General features: G+C 38.7%; 1 protein-coding gene across 1 annotated transcript in view; it reads left to right on the top strand.

Annotated features, from left to right (window-relative positions):
- Window positions 1-18,195, top strand: part of skap2.L (src kinase associated phosphoprotein 2 L homeolog) — a 182,358-nt gene that overhangs the window by 5,418 nt on the left and 158,745 nt on the right. The window contains 1 exon segment of the mRNA NM_001094992.1: window positions 11,432-11,537. Coding sequence (NP_001088461.1) covers window positions 11,432-11,537 — 106 coding nt within the window.

The following is an 18,195-nucleotide window of genomic DNA, read 5'->3' as shown; positions in this document are numbered from 1 at the left end:
AATTTTATTTTAATCCACACACAACATGTTTCGGGCGCAACTGCCCTTTTTCAAGTACTTATTTATAAGTATTTATACTGATAATGGGTTGAGTAAAGAGGACATCTTGTATTTGTCTGTTTGAATTGTGGTCACAGTTGAGTGCCCTTGAGCTTGCAATGTTCATATATTCTTTAAATACATCTCAATATTCCCATCAAATCCATTTCTCTCCTTGTCTGCTTCCCATGAACAGCTCTGCTCTGATCATTGCCCCTGCAGCCATAAAGCAAGGAAATGTAACGCTATGCAGTTATTCTTCTTGCCTAAACCCAATCTGCACCCAGCAATTCTATTTATAATCCTGCACCCGACCTGCCCATCTCTGACATCATAAAAGGGGCAGGATGGGTGAGCGACTATAAACAGATGTTGCTGAAAGAAGAAGCCAGCAGGTGGGGAGAGTAGAAGAAATAACTCAACCTGAACCCTTCTTCGACCCACAAACTGTATGCAGAAGTCAGCCTGAACCCATCTTGGGTATCGGGCTGGCCTGCACGTCACTAGAACAGAATAGGTCTCTCCCTTAATTACAATTTTATAAAAAAAAATCTAGGCCAAATGCCAGATAGATAGTAACATTCTTTAATTATAATTTCCTTAGGGCAATGGCACATAAAGATATTTGGGCCTACCAAGTTTAGTAGATTGGTAGGTAACAGGGATTTTCAGTGATTTATCTGATAAAAATAATACAAAGTTACTCTTAGAAATCAAGACATTGAGGTGATGGATTATTTCTAAAACTCTTTTCACACTTACATATTTTGTGTGATACATTTGTCTGTGCCAAAACACTTAGTCCCCGATCCACAACTCTTTTTATCTGACAGGGAAGCACTTATGTTTTGCATATTTCTTGTATTGCCCCTACATACTGTACCTGAAAGACAACTCTGCTTAACTACATTTTCTACTGAGAGAGACAGAAGTTTATTTTTAACTGAGTGCAAATGTTCAAGGGTCGGTGGCAGATTCTAGCCTACATGACTGATGCTTTCTAAAAAGATGCGGAATGGTATGTTTGAAATACATGCTAAAACATATTTACTCTTTAGCACCATTTGACAGATAAAAGGTAACATAGTAACAGATATTGAAGCTGAAAAAAAAGATAAATGTCCATCAAGTTCAAGCTGTTATTCATATAATTATTATTTGGGTTTGTGTTGATTAAAAGGAAGGTGATACACTTAGGGGGGGTTATTCACTAAACTTCGAATGCCAAAAATCCCAAAATTTGTGGGGGTTTTTTAGTATAAAATCTGAATTTTTAGTAAAAAAAACCCCACAAATTTTTCAGAATTTATTATACCCCGAGTATGGGGAAAAAGTCCAAAACCAAAAATCTGGCATCTCAGACCTGCCGAGATTGCATATACAGTAAGTCAATGGGAGAAAATCCAAAAAATGTTTGATCTGCACTGGGTTTTGTGCAATAATCCAAAAATTTCGGGGGGTTTCGGGCAAAAAACAGAAAAAATCGGGTGGAAAATCAAAAAAATTTTGTTTTTCCCCACAAACAAAATTGTCGGGAAAGTGTATTAATAAATAAGGTAAACAAACCCGTGCGGATTTGGTTGGCGTTTTTTCCAGAAAATATTGAGATGAATTCGAAACTTTAATAAATAACCCCATTAATGAACTTAGTGAATGAAAAAGTGTGCAGATATCTGAATTAACATGCTACAAGGTGCAATAATTTTATACATAGAAATATATTTTTTAAAGTTTGATAAACTGCCTCTCGAAACTATCTGTTGTAGCCCTGCACAAGTTCTTTAGTGTACTGTAGTTCTTGAGTTATTTGATAGACTACATGTTAATACACTAAGGGGAGATTATTAAGGTTTGAGTTGTTTTTTCCACAACATTTTTTTCGAGATTTATTATACCCCGACCCTAGACCTTGAATCCAAAAAAACACCATCTACAACGTGTCGAGGTCATGTAGAAGTCAATGGCAGATGTCCCTTGACCCATTTGAAGATGTTAATAGCCTTCATGATGTTCGATTTTTTTTCCAAATGCATTAAAGTCAATGGGTGTCCGAATTTTTGCTGCTGTTTCGTGGAAAAATTAGCAGAAATTCACTGCAAATCCATACCTAGCGAATAAATTCTCCCATCACTAATTATTTAGCTTTTCGTTAAGTAGTTCTCCAGTTTGTAATTTCAGCAGCTATGTGGTTGCTAGCATCTAAATTACCCTAGCAAAGAGGTAGTGGTTTGAATGACTGAGATTTGAATAAGAGAGGGCCTACCGGTAAATAGAAATATAAGTAATAAAAACTCACAATGATAAATTTGTAGCCTCAGAGAGCAATATTATTCGGCTGCTCTGGTAAGTGATTCCTATATGAAAGCTGGAAAGAAGCAGAATAAGAAGACAAATAATTTTAAAAAAAAAAACCTATAACAAATAAAAACTTAAGACCAATTTAAATGTTGGTAAGAATCTACAAATCTATAAGTTTCAAAAAGTTAACTAAAATGTGAGCTACCCAAGTAGGGATTTGCATGGTAGTTGCTAGAGAGGAAACGATGGACACTCTAGCCTAGAATAACAAAATAAACATAACAGAATAAAATAATAGAATAAACAAAACCATCTGTCATTGCCCAAATGCTTTGCAACTTCTTGCCCTCACCCACATGACTCCACCCAAAAGGGATTGATCTCACCCTATAAGAGCATGTTTCACTCACAACACGCACAGAAAATTCAAGTTAGGGCCCCAAAACCTTTTATCTATTTATGACCCCGTCTATGTGTGCATTCTTTAACTATGCACCTCTTGGTGAAATTGTAGTGCAAGAAATGTTTTCTCAAAATTCCATAATAAAGAACACTTAGGGAGTTATTTATCAAAGTCCGAATTTATCTCAATAATTTCTGATACAAACTCTGGTCAAATCTGCTCGGGTTTTTTCCGCTTATTTATTATCACATTTTCCCGAAAATTTGCTTTGCGGGAAAAAAAACAGATTTTCACGATTTTTTCAGATATTTTATCCGAAAACTTCAGGGTATTGCACGAAACACAGCACAAATCAAAAAATCATTGGGACTTCTCCCATTGACTTATATGCAACCTCAACAGGTCTGAGATGCCAGATTTTCAGATTCTGACTTTTCCATCCTCGGGGTTTAGTAAATTCCGAAAAAATTTAAATTTTTTTAAAAGTCTGATTTTTAAAAGTGATTTTTGCATTCGGAGTTTAGTAAATAACCCCCATAGTCTTTTCAGAGTCTTTTCACATCACTTAAATTATAGTTCAAGGTTATTAGCATTTCCAGCGGATATCAATGAGACTACTAACATAATCTTTCTTGTATAAACAAGCTCTTTTTTTTTCCGTATTGTGTAAAGAAACACACCCTTTTTTATTCTGAACTATCAGACCAGGGCAGTAATCCACCAAAGTTCAAATGCAGATTTAATTCACATGTAAAGGCAGTGGCACACGCTGCTACTGGGGGAGATTAGTCACCCAGCGACAAATCACCTCTTCTTCGGGCTAATCTCCCCTTAAAGACTTCCCGCCAGCCAGAATGTAAATTGCCGGCACATGGTACTCGGATCTCTTCGGCTCTCCAAAGTCGGCCGATTTTTCCTCGTGAGGCAACTTCGGGCGACTTCGGGTATACTAAGTGCCATCCCGCCAGCGATTTAAATTCTACCCGGCGGCAAGGCATTTAGGGGAGATAAGTCACCTGAAGAAGAGGCGATTTGTCACTGGGCGACTAATCTCCACCAGTAGCAGCGTGTGCCACTGCCCCAAAACCTTTTGTGAGCTTGTATACTTGACGCCATACCGATGTACAGTAGAATGGGTTGACAGCAAACAAAATGGTGTACCCTGGACAAAATGCTGGGAATTGTAATAACGACATAACAAAAAATTATGCCTATGTTAGTGTAGATACAATACAAAATTAATTTTCTCATTGGATTGTTTTTGTTCACTAAACAGCATAACCGGTTCATTTAAATCTGCTGGATATACTGTAATAGGACAAAAGCTCAAGCACATCCGCAGATAAGCGTGTAGTACAATGTTACAAAACATAAACATGATTTTCCTGTTTACTAAAAATGCAGAATTACAAGTTTTTAATATATATATACAGCTATTTATGTCAGACAAGCACCTCCCCAAAAATATCCACCCATGTCTATATGTGCAGGATACATACACAGTATGAAAGACTAGGGATGTAGCGAACTGCCGTTTATGTGTTCGCGAACGCCGTTCGCGAACACCGGCAAAAAATGCGAACAGTTCGCGAACTGTTCGCGAACTTCGAACATCCGAAAATCGTTCGATTCGAACGATCGAAGGATTTTAATCGTTCGATCGAACGATTTTCGTTCGAATCGAACGAAAATCGTTCGATTTTAGCGATCGAATGGTCGAATGGTCGAACGATTTTGATGCGAACGCCTATTGGCGAACGTCGCGCGACGTTCGCGAACTTGCGGCGGACGCGAACAGTCGAAGTTCGCGCGAACTAGTTCGCCGGCGAACAGTTCGCTACATCCCTATGAAAGACAAATGTCCATCAAATTCAACCCTTTACCCAAGTAAATCACATTTGTAGCTCAACAAGAGGAAGCAGAAAGGAACCTATCTGAAAAGTCTAAAATTTGTCTCAAGGGGGCAAAAATATTCTGTCTCCAAAAAATGTAAACAAACTAGTCCCAAGGATATTATTATTATTGGTGGCCTTTCTGTCATGCTAAAAATCAACCAACCATTAGACAATTTCTGTTACTACATACTACTGCACGTTTTCATTGGAACGTTATACATGTAATCAGAAACATGTATATGTGGCACAAGGATTTTTTAGATTGGTATATTTTCCTTTAAAGAGGTTGTATACACCCTTGTTCAAAATGGGTTCAGTAAATATGGCTAAAAATGCTTTACTTATAATTCTTTAAAACAACGTTCAGTTCTTGCAAGCAGCTATGGGAGGAGAAAGAATACCTGTGGGGAATGAGCTGGGATCTGGGAAACGACAGAGCTAGGACAGGGTTAGGAAGACCTAGGTGGGTGGGGGGTAGTCGGTGATATGGGGAATCAATTGTAATGAGTAGTAGGGGTCACGTCTGGGACCAAAGTGATGGAAAGGGCCTGGTGAAAGGTTTGAGAGTTATGGAGCAAAGCCAAGCCTAGGAGTAACAACAGTCAGGCCTTCAGTGGTTACAGGAACATTATTTTTTAAACATTGAAGGGAGCAGGGAGTGAATACCCTTCTGCAAGCTAATGTGGTTGGTGGGCTACAGGGGAGCTAAAAGTGATTTCATTGGTAGTGGGGGGTGCGGCTCCTGAGGGGTTAAAAAGCGGCCCCTGAGAGTGTGCTTGCCTTTTTGTTCTGTGAGCCAGTGAGGAGGAGCGGTCCGTGTCTTCCCCTCCCTCTCACCCAATAGTATAAGATTTATTTAAAAATAAAAAAATTCTGTTTTTTTGCAGCTTGCGTGGAGGAAATCGAATCAATATATATGGTAAATTCTGGCCTGGTTATGGCAGCATTTATGTTTATACTTTGCTAAGATGGGCTACCAGTGATTAGCAGAGGCTGGTCATTGCTTTATGTTGACGTTTATTGAAAACTAATGGCAAGTTGATATATTGTTTTATTAATTATTATAAACCAAGCTGCGACCATGCACCACAACACTTCTTGTCTCAGTTTCTTTATTGGCTATTAGATTTAGGGGGTACTTGAATCCTACCAATCCATGGATGTAGAGTTCACATTGGCCTTACACTTTACTGATGTTAATATTCATATATCGATTGTTATCTATGTCAATTTGATAATAAAGCTGCAGCCTTTTGCAACCAAAGTATTTTATGTATTCCTGTATGCTATTTCAATAAAGGAGGGAAGCTTGTTGTTTTGGGAGGGGCCTGTCAAATTGACACTGACCCTGTCAGGTAGTTACTCAGGTAAAGAGTACATAGATAAAACCACTTCTTGATCTTCGGCTTGTCTGTTGGCCACAACCAAGAGGGCAAGGGGGATGCTAATTTACATTAAACGTGTTATCTCTATTTAACCTAATTCAGATGATTACAGGAAGAGAGCAGGAAGTAGTAGGCGTACAAACAAAGCAATTTTTGTTAGTGTTTTATATTTATATGCATATTTAATTATTGAATTAAAATAATATAAAGAACACATTTGCAGAATAATTACATGCTTTTTTCCAGTGTTTCCTTTTCTTCATGGCTGAGAATGCTGGCCCCGTAATGACTATAGCAGTTTCAATCAGAAGTGGCGGCAACTTTCCCCTACTGAAGCAAAAGTCCTTATGTAATTTATAGAAGTATTTATTTCATCATTGTGTAGTGTTGTCTACAATAAGAAATTACAAATTATTAGAAAGTAAATTGTATCAATAGGTGTTTGGTGAAATACCAGCTATAAAACTCTGGCCACCAAGATGGCAAGGGATCTTGGGAGTTGTAGTCTTGGCACAGATGCAGTGCCAGTAGCTCTCTTTCCCTGCTTTAAATCACATGTTAAACAAAAGCAGCTTATCTGGTCTGTTTAATTCATCATCCACATTCTATTTCATTTTAAAGCATCCTTCCCCTGCTCTACTGCTCTACTTTACACAAGTGCTTGCGGTACATTTTATCTGTCTTTTCACAAATCATTTCTCTCTACAATTGACACTAAGTAATTTGTAAATGGCGCATTATCACTTATCTCTGGTTGCATCCTCCAGTGTGTGTATTAACTGTTGCTTTAAAGCACATGAGCACTTTTCTCTCTGGAGGGACCTTAAAGGCAGCTGAGCCTGTTAATGTAAACAGTAGCTAAATAAATATTGCTATCTATTTTAGGAAGGAATGTTCGTGTTAACATTTTTGATACCGTTTCCCCTTTATCAAAGCTAGACTTTCCTGGCTAACTGGATTCCTGTGCTAATTTTTCTGTTAATTGTTAAAAGTAGCAGACTGACAGATTTCCAACATGATTTTAAAAAATAGGGGATGAAAAAGGGCCTTATCAATTTTCTGACTGTAGTTATACTATTTTCACAGTCACACAGAGCAGCTATCAGTAATCATGGGGCCCCATACTATAAAGTTCGCAAGACCTCCCAGCCAAAGGGGCCACAATTATTAGTCTACTAGACTAGCCCACTGAGATACCAGGTAAACTCCCAGTAAGCCCAGGACCCTTCAATCCTAACTATTTTGCTTATGTTATGGTAATTTCATGCTTCTATATGGGAACATAGAGGATAAATAGATGGAAGGATAGATTATAGTATAAAAAGAAAAAAAGACTAGTATGAAAAGAATATAAGAGAATAAAGAGGTTGCGTAAGGACAGGAGGAAAATTGTTTGAAGACTAACATTATGGTCTAATGTTTTCTAGCAACCCAGTCTAATACTGCCACAGGGCCTCCTGGGACATGGGTCCTGCCTACCAGAATCAATAGAGTGTGAAACTCCCATTTTCATTAGAGAAAGGGGTAGTACAAAATTATGAAAGCTCAACATCCCTACAACTGATAATACTGATAACTACAGCTTACAAACTCCAAGCATTATGTTTATTCCTTTACTACAACCAATATAAATAGGAAGCTTCACTATGAATGATGGAAATAGGATGCAAATTGTCTTTGGGGCCCACCACTAGATCTTCTGGTAAGACAGTCTGGTCCTGGGCACATGATGAGAGTAGACACAAATATTAGGGAAGAAATGTGGGTTAAAAATGGAGAATTGTGATAATTTTTTGCACTTTGCATTACTGTAGTAAATTAAACTTTACATATGCATTTGTGTAGGGTGGTGCCTCCATGCAATAAGCACCAAGCAGATTACATAAAGATCCAAGATAGCACCTGTAGGGGACAGAACAGCTAAATGTGCTCACCAACACATCCAGTTCAGCAAAAACATAGTACTGCAGTACTCAGTGCAACCACTGTATAGCAAGGTATAGACCAGGGGTCCCCAACCTTTTTCATCTGTGAGCAACATTCAGATGTAAAAAGAGTTGAGGAGCAGCACAAGCATGAAAAATGTTCCTGGGTGGTGCCAAATAAGGGTTGTGATTGGCTATTGGTAGCCCCTATGTGGACTGGCAGCTTACAGGTGTGTGTCCGTAAGGCAGTACACATGTTTTTTATGCCACCAAAACTTGACTCCAAGCCTGGAATTCAAAAATAAGCACCTGCTTTGAGATCACTGAGAGCAACATCCAAGGGGTTGGTGAGCAACATGTTGCTTACAAGCTACTGGTTGGGGATCACTGGTATAGACTGAGCTATCAGAGATACTGTACACATTCCACATTATCTTCATTGCAAACACAGTACTGTCTAGTACATTTTTATTAAGCCATGGAGTGCTCCCACAACCTTTCCTTTTTGCACAGTACTGTCTAACCCAACATCCCTAGTGTATTAAAGATTCTATATAACAATTCTATATATATTGTGGTCCCTCAATGACCAATAACGTATCTTTAAAGAGTACTGCAAGGCAACACTAATGAAATCAGTCTTCCTGCCAGGGGCGATCCTGGCCCCTCCGCCGCCTGAGGCAGCAGCAGTTGCTGCTGCCCCCCCTCCCCCGGAAATTCGCTCTAAATTCGCTTGCATTGCTGAAATAAACAAAATACAGACATGAGAGCTACACTGACAGTACTTACCAGGTCCGGACTGAGAATTAAAATAGGCCCTGGCATTTCAGGTACACAGAGGCCCAATCAGCCCACATACTGACTTTTAATGGGACCTTATAGCAGCCCCTCTGGCATTTGCCAGAACCCACAGATTGCCAGTCGGGGCCTGGTACTTACTTATACACAGTCAGCAGGCATATGAACAAAATATAATACATGCATCCCTTAGTACACCTTCATACTTAACTCAGAGTTATTATTTAGCCCTATAAAGAAAGTAATGCTCATAACCTATGGTAATAATAATAATTTTCCTTGACTCATTGTAAGCCTAATATGTCTACAACTTTATGATTTCCTGGTTCCCATTTATGACTGCCCTAGGGGGTATGGTAAATAAACCCAAGACTTCATTACCATCAACTTTTTATTACATCAACAATTTAAGAATTTAAGAATGTGAAGAAATGTAATGAATGTCACATGAAATTCTGTAACCATGTTTTTTTCTAAGGCTAAAAGAGACATACAGAAGTTCAGCAGACTGGTTGGATGACTCAGTTGACATGTATTTGCATGCTTTGTTTAGAAAAGCTACAAATTTACTGATATACTGACCAATATCAGGGGTTGTTAACTTTCTTTCTCTGGGGGCTCAAATTAAGACAGAGAGTCTGCTTCATGGCCCCAACAATTGGCTTAGAACCTATTATAGCAGCACATTTCACTTGAAGGGGTAATGGAAACCAAACCAAAACAGCATGGGAAACACTTGAGAAAGGGCCCTTGTTGCCCATAACATGTCGTGTGGATGCACAATAAATATTTAAATTAGCAGTTGGTCCTAACCCATGAGATATAATCACATATTTATGTATTATAGTGTTTTAATTTGTGTCCGTCTATTGCAGTGATCCCCAGCCAGTGGCTCGTGAGCAACATGTTGCGCACCAACCCCTTGGCTGTTGCTCCCAGTGGCCTCAAAACAGGTGCTTATTTTTAAATTCCTGACTTGGAGGCAAGTTTTGGTTGCATAAAAAACAGGTGCACTGCCTCCTGTAGTATGAGTGCCAGTCCACATAGGGTCTACCAAATACCCAATCATTATTTGTCAACCCCAGGGACATTTTTCATGCTTGTGTTGCTCCCCAACTGTTTTTACAATTGCTTACAGGTAAAAAAGGTTGGGACCCCTGATCTATTGTGTTTGAAGTCTTCTAATGCACACTCACAACCCAATCACACACCCAAACATATAAATACATGTGACAGTCTGTCTAATGGTTGTGGTTTTGGTTTGCAAACCTTACTGTACCAGGAGATATTTGATGTGGAACATTTTACTTAGGGGCACATTTACCTGGGGTCGAATATCGAGGGTTAATTAACCCTCGATATTCGACTGCCGAATTGAAATCCTTCGACTTCGAATATCGAAGTCGAAGAATTTAGCGCAATTCGTTTGATCGAACGAATAATCGTTCGATCGAACGATTAAATCCTTTGAAGCAAACGATTCGAAGGATTTTAATCCATCGATCGAAGGATTATCCTTCGATCAGAAAAACCTTGGAAAGCCGATGGGGACCTTCCCCATAGGCTAACATTGGCCTCGGTAGGTTTTAGGTGGCAAACTAGGGGGTCAAAGTTTTTTTTAAAGAGACAGTACTTTGATTATCGAATGGTCGAATATTCGAACGATTTTTAGTTTGAATCGTTCAATTCGAAGGTCGAAGTAGCCAATTCGATGGTCCAAGTAGCCAAAAAAAACATTCGAAAATTGAAGTTTTTTTCCTCTATTTTCCTCTATTCCTTCACTCGAGCTTAGTGAATTGGCCCCTTAATGTGCAGCAAACATCATATGTAATACACAGGATCTGGGGGCACAGGACTTTTACCTCTGCATGGTCTAGCTGGTACCAAGTTGTGTGCAGTTGTCAAAGACTCACATACAGTAGTTAGTATAATTCTGAAGGAATGTATGCAGCTAGTATAAAGTGCAGCATTTCACCCTGAGGGTGTTGATGATGTAATGGTACACAACTTGATACGGAACTATGCAACTTTACCTGGCTTGGAAATGTATTTGTTCAGTAAAACTCATGTAAAAACATTTATAGGTGCAGTCACAAGTAGAAAGCATTGTGACTGCTGGATTCAATGGATAACTACTAAATCTCCAGATTTATTTGCACTGTTCATTAAAATGCAAGGCATATGACATGTGTTGTCTCCTCTAGAGTATGTTTGCCACTGGAGACTTATCCAATTTACTTGAGTGGAAAGGGTGTGGCAGTGCCAGACTGCTGCTACAGGCACTTTTTAACTGGAATGCTGATGTGAGTGTTTTCAGGCTATTGTAGTGGTAAACACATCCCATGTGCCATAACACTTTGAATTGGAATTCACGTGTGAATTTGTACCAGATATCATCAACAAACTTATTGTTTTTAATCTTCCTATTGTAACTGTCTAAAGTGTATACTGCCAGCTAAACATATAATATTTCTTAGTCTTGTCACAGCTCTCATAACTTTTTGAATGTGATATGAATTCTGCTAAAAGCTGTTCTTTTTGCTGAAGCAGATCACCATTAAAAAATACATATAAAATGTGACAATAAACATGTGGCTTGAAAGTGATGAGCCTAGCCCATTTTTATAGACACTGCATTGCCTTTTCCCTGAGTTCATGCAATATCTGATTTGCTTGTTTCTTCCGTAGAATTGGAAACCTTTTTGTTGGATGTTTTGAAGGCGGAGACTCTATCAAAGAAAGGCAAGGAGAAGAAAGAGACCCTGATAAAAAGGTTAAAGGACATCAAACACAGGTATATTTGCATTCATAGCATATCCTATTCCATGAATGAAGGGCTTACTTGCTGGATTTTCTATTTGGAATGTTTCCTTCTGTAAGTCCTGAGCAAATGTACAGTTATCCACTTTTTCAAAGTAGAAGAAAATGTAGAGGAATCTCCTGTTCAGGCAGGTAAAGAATGTGTTTGTGACTTCTAACCATTATTATGAGCATTTACATCACAAGTTTACCAGATGGTATGAAAAACCAAGAACAATTTTACAAATCCTAGCTAGAAGTGCTCCACCAATGGCATTTGATTCATGTACATGTATTGAATCCCTGATCTGGAAACCCCGTTATTGAGAAAGCTCCTAATTAAGGGAAGCTCATGCCCCATAGAGTCCATTTTAACCAAATAATTAACATTTTTAAAAACTATTTCCTTTTCTTTTTATAATCATTATTATTTATGAAGGAACAATATATTCAGAAGCTCTGTATGATAGATGGGTGTTTACATTGTATAACGAGTTTATATACTGTTGTTGTTCTTGTCTAATAAAAGAGGTAAAAAGGGCCCTGTGGTAGCTTAGAATCTAAAGAAGAAGTGGGTATGAAAAACCAGGAACATTTTTAGAAAATCCCATGCTCCACTCATGGCATTTGATTCCATGTATGGAATCCCTGATCTGGAAACCCGTTAGTAATAAAGCTCTGAATTAAAGTGATACTGACACAAAACAACTACTTTTTAAAATATGAATGTACATTAAAAGTTACATATAGGTCATGCTGACTCCCTGTCAGTTTCTAATGCTAACGGAGTCCAGCTGCACAAATATGGCAGCTCCCTCATAGACGAACACAGGGAGTCAGATAGGTAATGTAAAAGCATTGGGCAAATACTTTATGGCAAAATTATAAGTAGAATACAAAGTCAAATTTATGATGTAAAAAAGTCATAATTTCTGGTGTCGGTATCTCTTTAAGGAAAGCTCATCTCCCATAGGGGCAAATTTACTTACCTCTGAAAATCCACCAGCGTTGGCTTGGCGCACATCGCAACACTTCGCCAGGTGTAAATTCGCCTGGACAACGCTAATTCAGGAAGATCCGAAGTTGCACACAGGGTATTGAACGCTTGCGAAGTTGCGCTAGCGATAATACGATCAGCAGTTCAAAGTTACTCTAGCGTTGGCTAATTTGCATACGGCGTGCAGTTAAAGTACAATGAACGTATATGTTGCAGCAAACACATTACACTACACAAGGCCAGGGAACCTTAATAAAATAAAATAGAAGTCTTATATTGCCCTACACATGTGCCCACTGTATAGTTTATGTGCCATATGTTAGGAAATGGAGGGGGGAAGCCAGGTACCCTAACGTTTGCAGGCTATCACCCTAAATAAAGGAAAAGACGCTAGCGTTTTTCAACGCTTTTTCAATTTCCAACAAAATTTCAAGTAAGTCCTATCTACTCCATTGCACTTCACCTGGTCTGAGATGGCGAAGGCAAGTCTGGCGATAGAGGTAACGGTCAGTATAATCAAAAACTTAATGAATTTTCGTAGTAACGCTCTTTCGCCAGAGCAAAAATTTGCCTGGTGTTAGAGTGCGAAGTTGCTCCAGAGTCTATCACCTTCGCTAGCGAAATTACACCACCATTAGTAAATCGACGAAGTGCTGAAATGACGTCACGCTGTCAAATTTTCGCCAGCATTAGCCACTTCGCCCTTTAGTAAATTTCCCCCATAGAGTCCATATTAATCAAATAATTAAAATGTTTAAAAGTTATTTTCTTTTTCTTTTTATTTAATATACATTATTTTGAGAAATCTAGAATTGAATTTTATCTAATGAAACTGAATCTGGCCTAATGGATAGTATTACTAAAATTTATTTTATGTGAAATTTTTTTCCCTTTACTTTGCTTTTTCTCCCTTTTCATTCATTTTCTCGCTGTCAATGAATGTTACAGATTGCAAATGTTACAGCGGGTTCTTTCAGATAAAAGCAAGCTGTAACTTTTTAACACCCAGCAAATACAGTCTCTGTTTACATCTGAAAGAGCAAGTTGTAACATTTCCATTTTGTAACACTCGACTGAGTCACCCACCGAGCAGAAAGAATAGAGAGCTGAAAGCATTCCTTGCTGGAAGGTTTTATAGATATACTTCTCAGAATGCCACAAGATCTGCTCTGCCAAATATCACATTTAAACTATCAAATCCATCTTTAACTTTTTATGTAGCCATGGCACAGAGCAAACTTAGGCAAAAAAATTCGCCAGCGTGACGTCATTCAGGCACTTCTTCAGAGTGATAGCCTGCAAAGGCCGTAAATTTTTTTTGTGTACATAAACTATACAGTGGGCTCATTTGTAGAGCATTATAACAACTCAATTTTCTTTATTAAGTCCCTGGACTTGTGTAATGTAATGTATTAGCTGCAACATATATACGCCCATTCAACTTTATCATTTCCCGCCGTTTGCAAATTAGGCAACGCTAGCACATCTTCGCTTTGATTACTGATGTAACGCCAGAGAAAATTCGCCTATGTTCGGGCCCTTGATGCAGCTTCATATTTTAGTGAATTAGTTTTGTCCTAGCGAATTTACGCCTGGCGAAGTGTTGCTGTAAAGCCGTCGTTGGCTAATTTTTGCCGGTTCGGGAATTTGCCCCTAAGAGCCAGACACACGCACACCAGCAGATTCTCAAACACTGACATAGTGGCACTGGTGAGTATATTCACACACCTGAGTGCTATCTCTCACACCCACAAAGCTACACACTCCATTTTACTATAGTTAACAAAGTCTGATGTATCACAGTACCAGAAAACCTCCAAGCCTATGAACATTTTCATCAACCCTTTCCTATTTCTGCCATAGGCCTGTACAACTCCATTATCACTATGTCTAAGAGTGGACAGTCATGGTCAGTTTATCTGGTGGGCCCTGTTGGCACCAACATATTTCACATTATGTTTGTGAGAATGAGATTTTAGTATTAGTTTCCTTGGGGGAATTAAGTGGGTGCTAAACATTAAGAAACTGTATAGACAAACAGAAATAAAACAGTTACAAAGAACTGGCCAATGTAGTCGAGAGATCGTGTCAGAGGTCCCTGCACTTAAGAGCTTACAGTTGAGGCCAGTGCACAAAGGATACATTACACATACAATACAATATACCCACGTGTAAACTTGCACACCAGCAAGAATCACATTGTTACTTTCATTTTCAATGTGGCTAAAATACTAGAATATTGAATGAACTGGGAAAATGAGCTGGGAAAATAAATATACAATTAAAGCTGTTAGAGACAATTCCTAATTCCTTATGAACCTCGCTAGCTTTTACTTGCCGAGTTTTTCCTGGAGACTTTTTGTGGTTTTATACTTTAATAAACTCTGACTATTCAAGATTCCAAAGAATATGCACAAGTATATTTGCATTTTTCGCCTTGAAACTTGACAAAACTAAAACTCGACTTTTGATAAATCGTCCCCACAGTGTAGTACTCACTAACACACAATCATACTAGCACTTCCTTTCACACAAACGTATGCATTTCAAAAACAAACACAGTAGTACTCTTACTTGCACACAGGCACTCTCTTCCTTCGCTGACAGTAGTACTTACTTTCCTACACAGGCACACTAACTTTCACATACTGTACACACTCACTCACAAACATATTAGCACCCTCTCACATGCACACACAAGCGCACACTTACAAACATACTAGCACTCGCATGTACACACCACACATACACGCTATTTCAATTAATATTTTAATATTCTCACCTATAGATAACCATGCTGAATATAAGTAATAGTCTGTGGGAAAATGTTACAATTATACAAAGTTTTGCTAATGCATCTCATTGTTTGGCCTAGTCTTTCTTTTAAACAGTATTTGCTGATGTACTTACAGTGGAATATGATTAGCCAATTAATAGTTATTGACCGACCCTCTTACCATACAACTCAGTTATAACTGATCAAATCATCTGGGATGCCCAGCATGAATAGTTGAAATTCAATAAATGCTTGTTTAGGTATAAATATACTTTAAAATGTTCTAATATTTTATCATTACCATACTATTTGGTGCTTACTTCATATCATTTGCTTTTAGTCATCCCCCTTCCCATCCAGCTGCATTTCTTTTGACATGTATTTACAAGCTCCCAGCAGAGACAGTAAATCTTGAATGCAATGTGTGCTGTGACAGCGCCAGAGTGTGCAATTCTAAGTTGACTGCTGGGGGCAGCCTCTTTCTATAACCTCAAGAAATTCTACTCAGGGCACCATGAGGCTGCATAATGCAGCCCCAGGCTCTGTTTGCAAAGAGGGAGTCCAGAGATTTATGTGTTCTGGTAATGACATGTTCCTCTTAAATCACCAAAGAGAAAGCCCATCTGATATATAAGTTGATTTGGTATTGGCCCTGTAAGCTTCAAACTACTCTTCTTTTTCTAAAGGGCAAAACAAGAAAAAAATTAATTTTTACTGAAGACATTGTGGAAAGCAGCAGATCAGTGTTTTCTCTGTTGGTGGAAAAAATGCAGCATATTACACTAGCCATAAAGGGGTGGTTCACCTTTAAGTCAACTTTTGGTATGTTATAGAATGACTAATTCTAGGCAACTTTTCAATTGGTTTCATTTATTTTTTGATCATTTTTTGATCACTTTTTAATTGTTTTCCTTCTTTTTCTGTACCCGCATTCTTACTCCAAAATTCAATGGTGGGTGCTTGGTCAAAGTATTGTGTATAATGTTCAAAATGGACCAGCACTCCAATTATTTTCCAATCAATTTATTGAGTCATCATTCGTGTATCCAACGTTTCGGCCCTCTTTGGGGTCTTGATAAAGGCCCCAACGAGTGCCGAAATGTTGGATACACAAGTGATGACTCAATAAATTGATTGGAAAATAATTGGAATGCTGGTCCATTTTGAACATTATCTATCTATCTATATGTATATATATATATATAGGGGCAAATTCACTAAGCGCCGAAGCGCCGAACGCTAGCGTCAATTTGCTAGCGTTGGGCATTTTCGTTACTTCACAAATTCACTAACGAACGCTGGCGTAGATTCGCTAGTGTTACTTCGCACCCTTACGCCTGGCGAATTTTTGCTACGGACGTAACTACGCAAATTCACTAACGCGCGCAGTGTACTGAACGCTACCTTTTACGCTAGACTTCCTTCGCCACCTCAGACCAGGCGAAGCGCAATAGAGTAGATAGGGATTTCTTAATAAAAAGTCAAAAAATTTTCTAAGTCCCAAAAAACGCTGGCGTGTTTTCTACATTATGGGTGATAGGCTGAAAAAGATCAAAAATTTTTTTGGGGCTACCCTCCTTCCCCCCTACATTTCCTGACTCATGGCAACTTACCTATACAGTGGGCACATGTGTAGGGCAAAATAAAAATTTTATTTGATGTTTTGAAGGTTTTCTAGGCATTTGTAGTGCTGATACGTATTCCTCCATTGAAATTTGAATTTGGCGCCGTATGCAAATGAACCATCGCTAGCGAAACTTCGATTCTTAGTGAATTTGCCCCAATGCCCCATAGAGAGAGAGAGAGAGAGAGAGAGAGAGAGAGAGAGAGAGAGAGAGAGAGAGAGAGAGAGAGAGAGACAATGGCCAGCTCTAAGCAACTTTTCAACTGGTTTTCCTTTTTTCTTTTTTATAATTTTTGAATCATTTGCCTTCTTCTTCTGACTTCTTCCAGCTTTCCAGATCTACAAAAACAAAACATTCGGTAATCCTACAAATGTATTGTGATTGCTACTTTTTATTAATTATCCTTCTATTCAGGCCTTCTCCTATTCGTATTTTAGTCTTTTATTCAAATAAATGCATGGTTGTTAGGGTAACGTGAACACTAGCAACTGGATTGCTGAAATTGCAAAGTGGAGAGCGGCTGAATATAAAAAAACTTATTAAAAAAAACACGAGTAATAAAAAACAATTGGAAAACCATTCGCTACATCAGGGGTCCCCAGCCTTTTTTTTACCCATGAGCACATTCAAATGTAAAAAGACTTTGGGAGCAACACAAGCATGAAAAAGTCCCTTGAGGTGCCAAATATGTGATTTGGTGGCCCCTATGTGGACTGGCAGCCTACAGGAAACTCTACTTGGCAGTATACTTAGTTTTTATGCAATTAAAACTGGCCTCTAAGCCTGTAATTAAAAAATAAGCACCTGCTTTGAGGCCACTGGGAGCAACATTTAGGGACACACTGGACGATTTGTCGCCAACGTTTTTAAAAAGCAAATCGCGGCGACATATCGCTCGTTTTGTCTCTGAACAAAAACAAATGAAAGACGCCAGCTCCTGTGCCCACAGCGCGTTTGTGAATCGCCAAAACGCACTGAGATCCTTTTCCGAGCGATTTATCAGAAATAGCATGTACTTAGAAAAGCACTGAAATCTCCTAGACACGCACACACATACAGATAAGTAGCAGCAATTGTATTCAAATTACAATGCGAACGCAATGACGCAAGAACGCAAGCACGTAAAGATGCCAGGTTACAGCGGGAAGCACAAACCGTTTCCGGTTTGGGTGGAGCACGTACCGCACAGAGCAATGGGATACAAATCGCTCTGTGCCAATAGTCGCTGTGAATCGTATGTTCAAAAAAGACGATC

This window comes from Xenopus laevis, chromosome 6L, assembly GCF_017654675.1.
Source record: "Xenopus laevis strain J_2021 chromosome 6L, Xenopus_laevis_v10.1, whole genome shotgun sequence".
Classification (NCBI taxonomy): domain Eukaryota; kingdom Metazoa; phylum Chordata; class Amphibia; order Anura; family Pipidae; genus Xenopus; species Xenopus laevis.
This window is presented reverse-complemented; position numbering and strand designations above follow the sequence as displayed.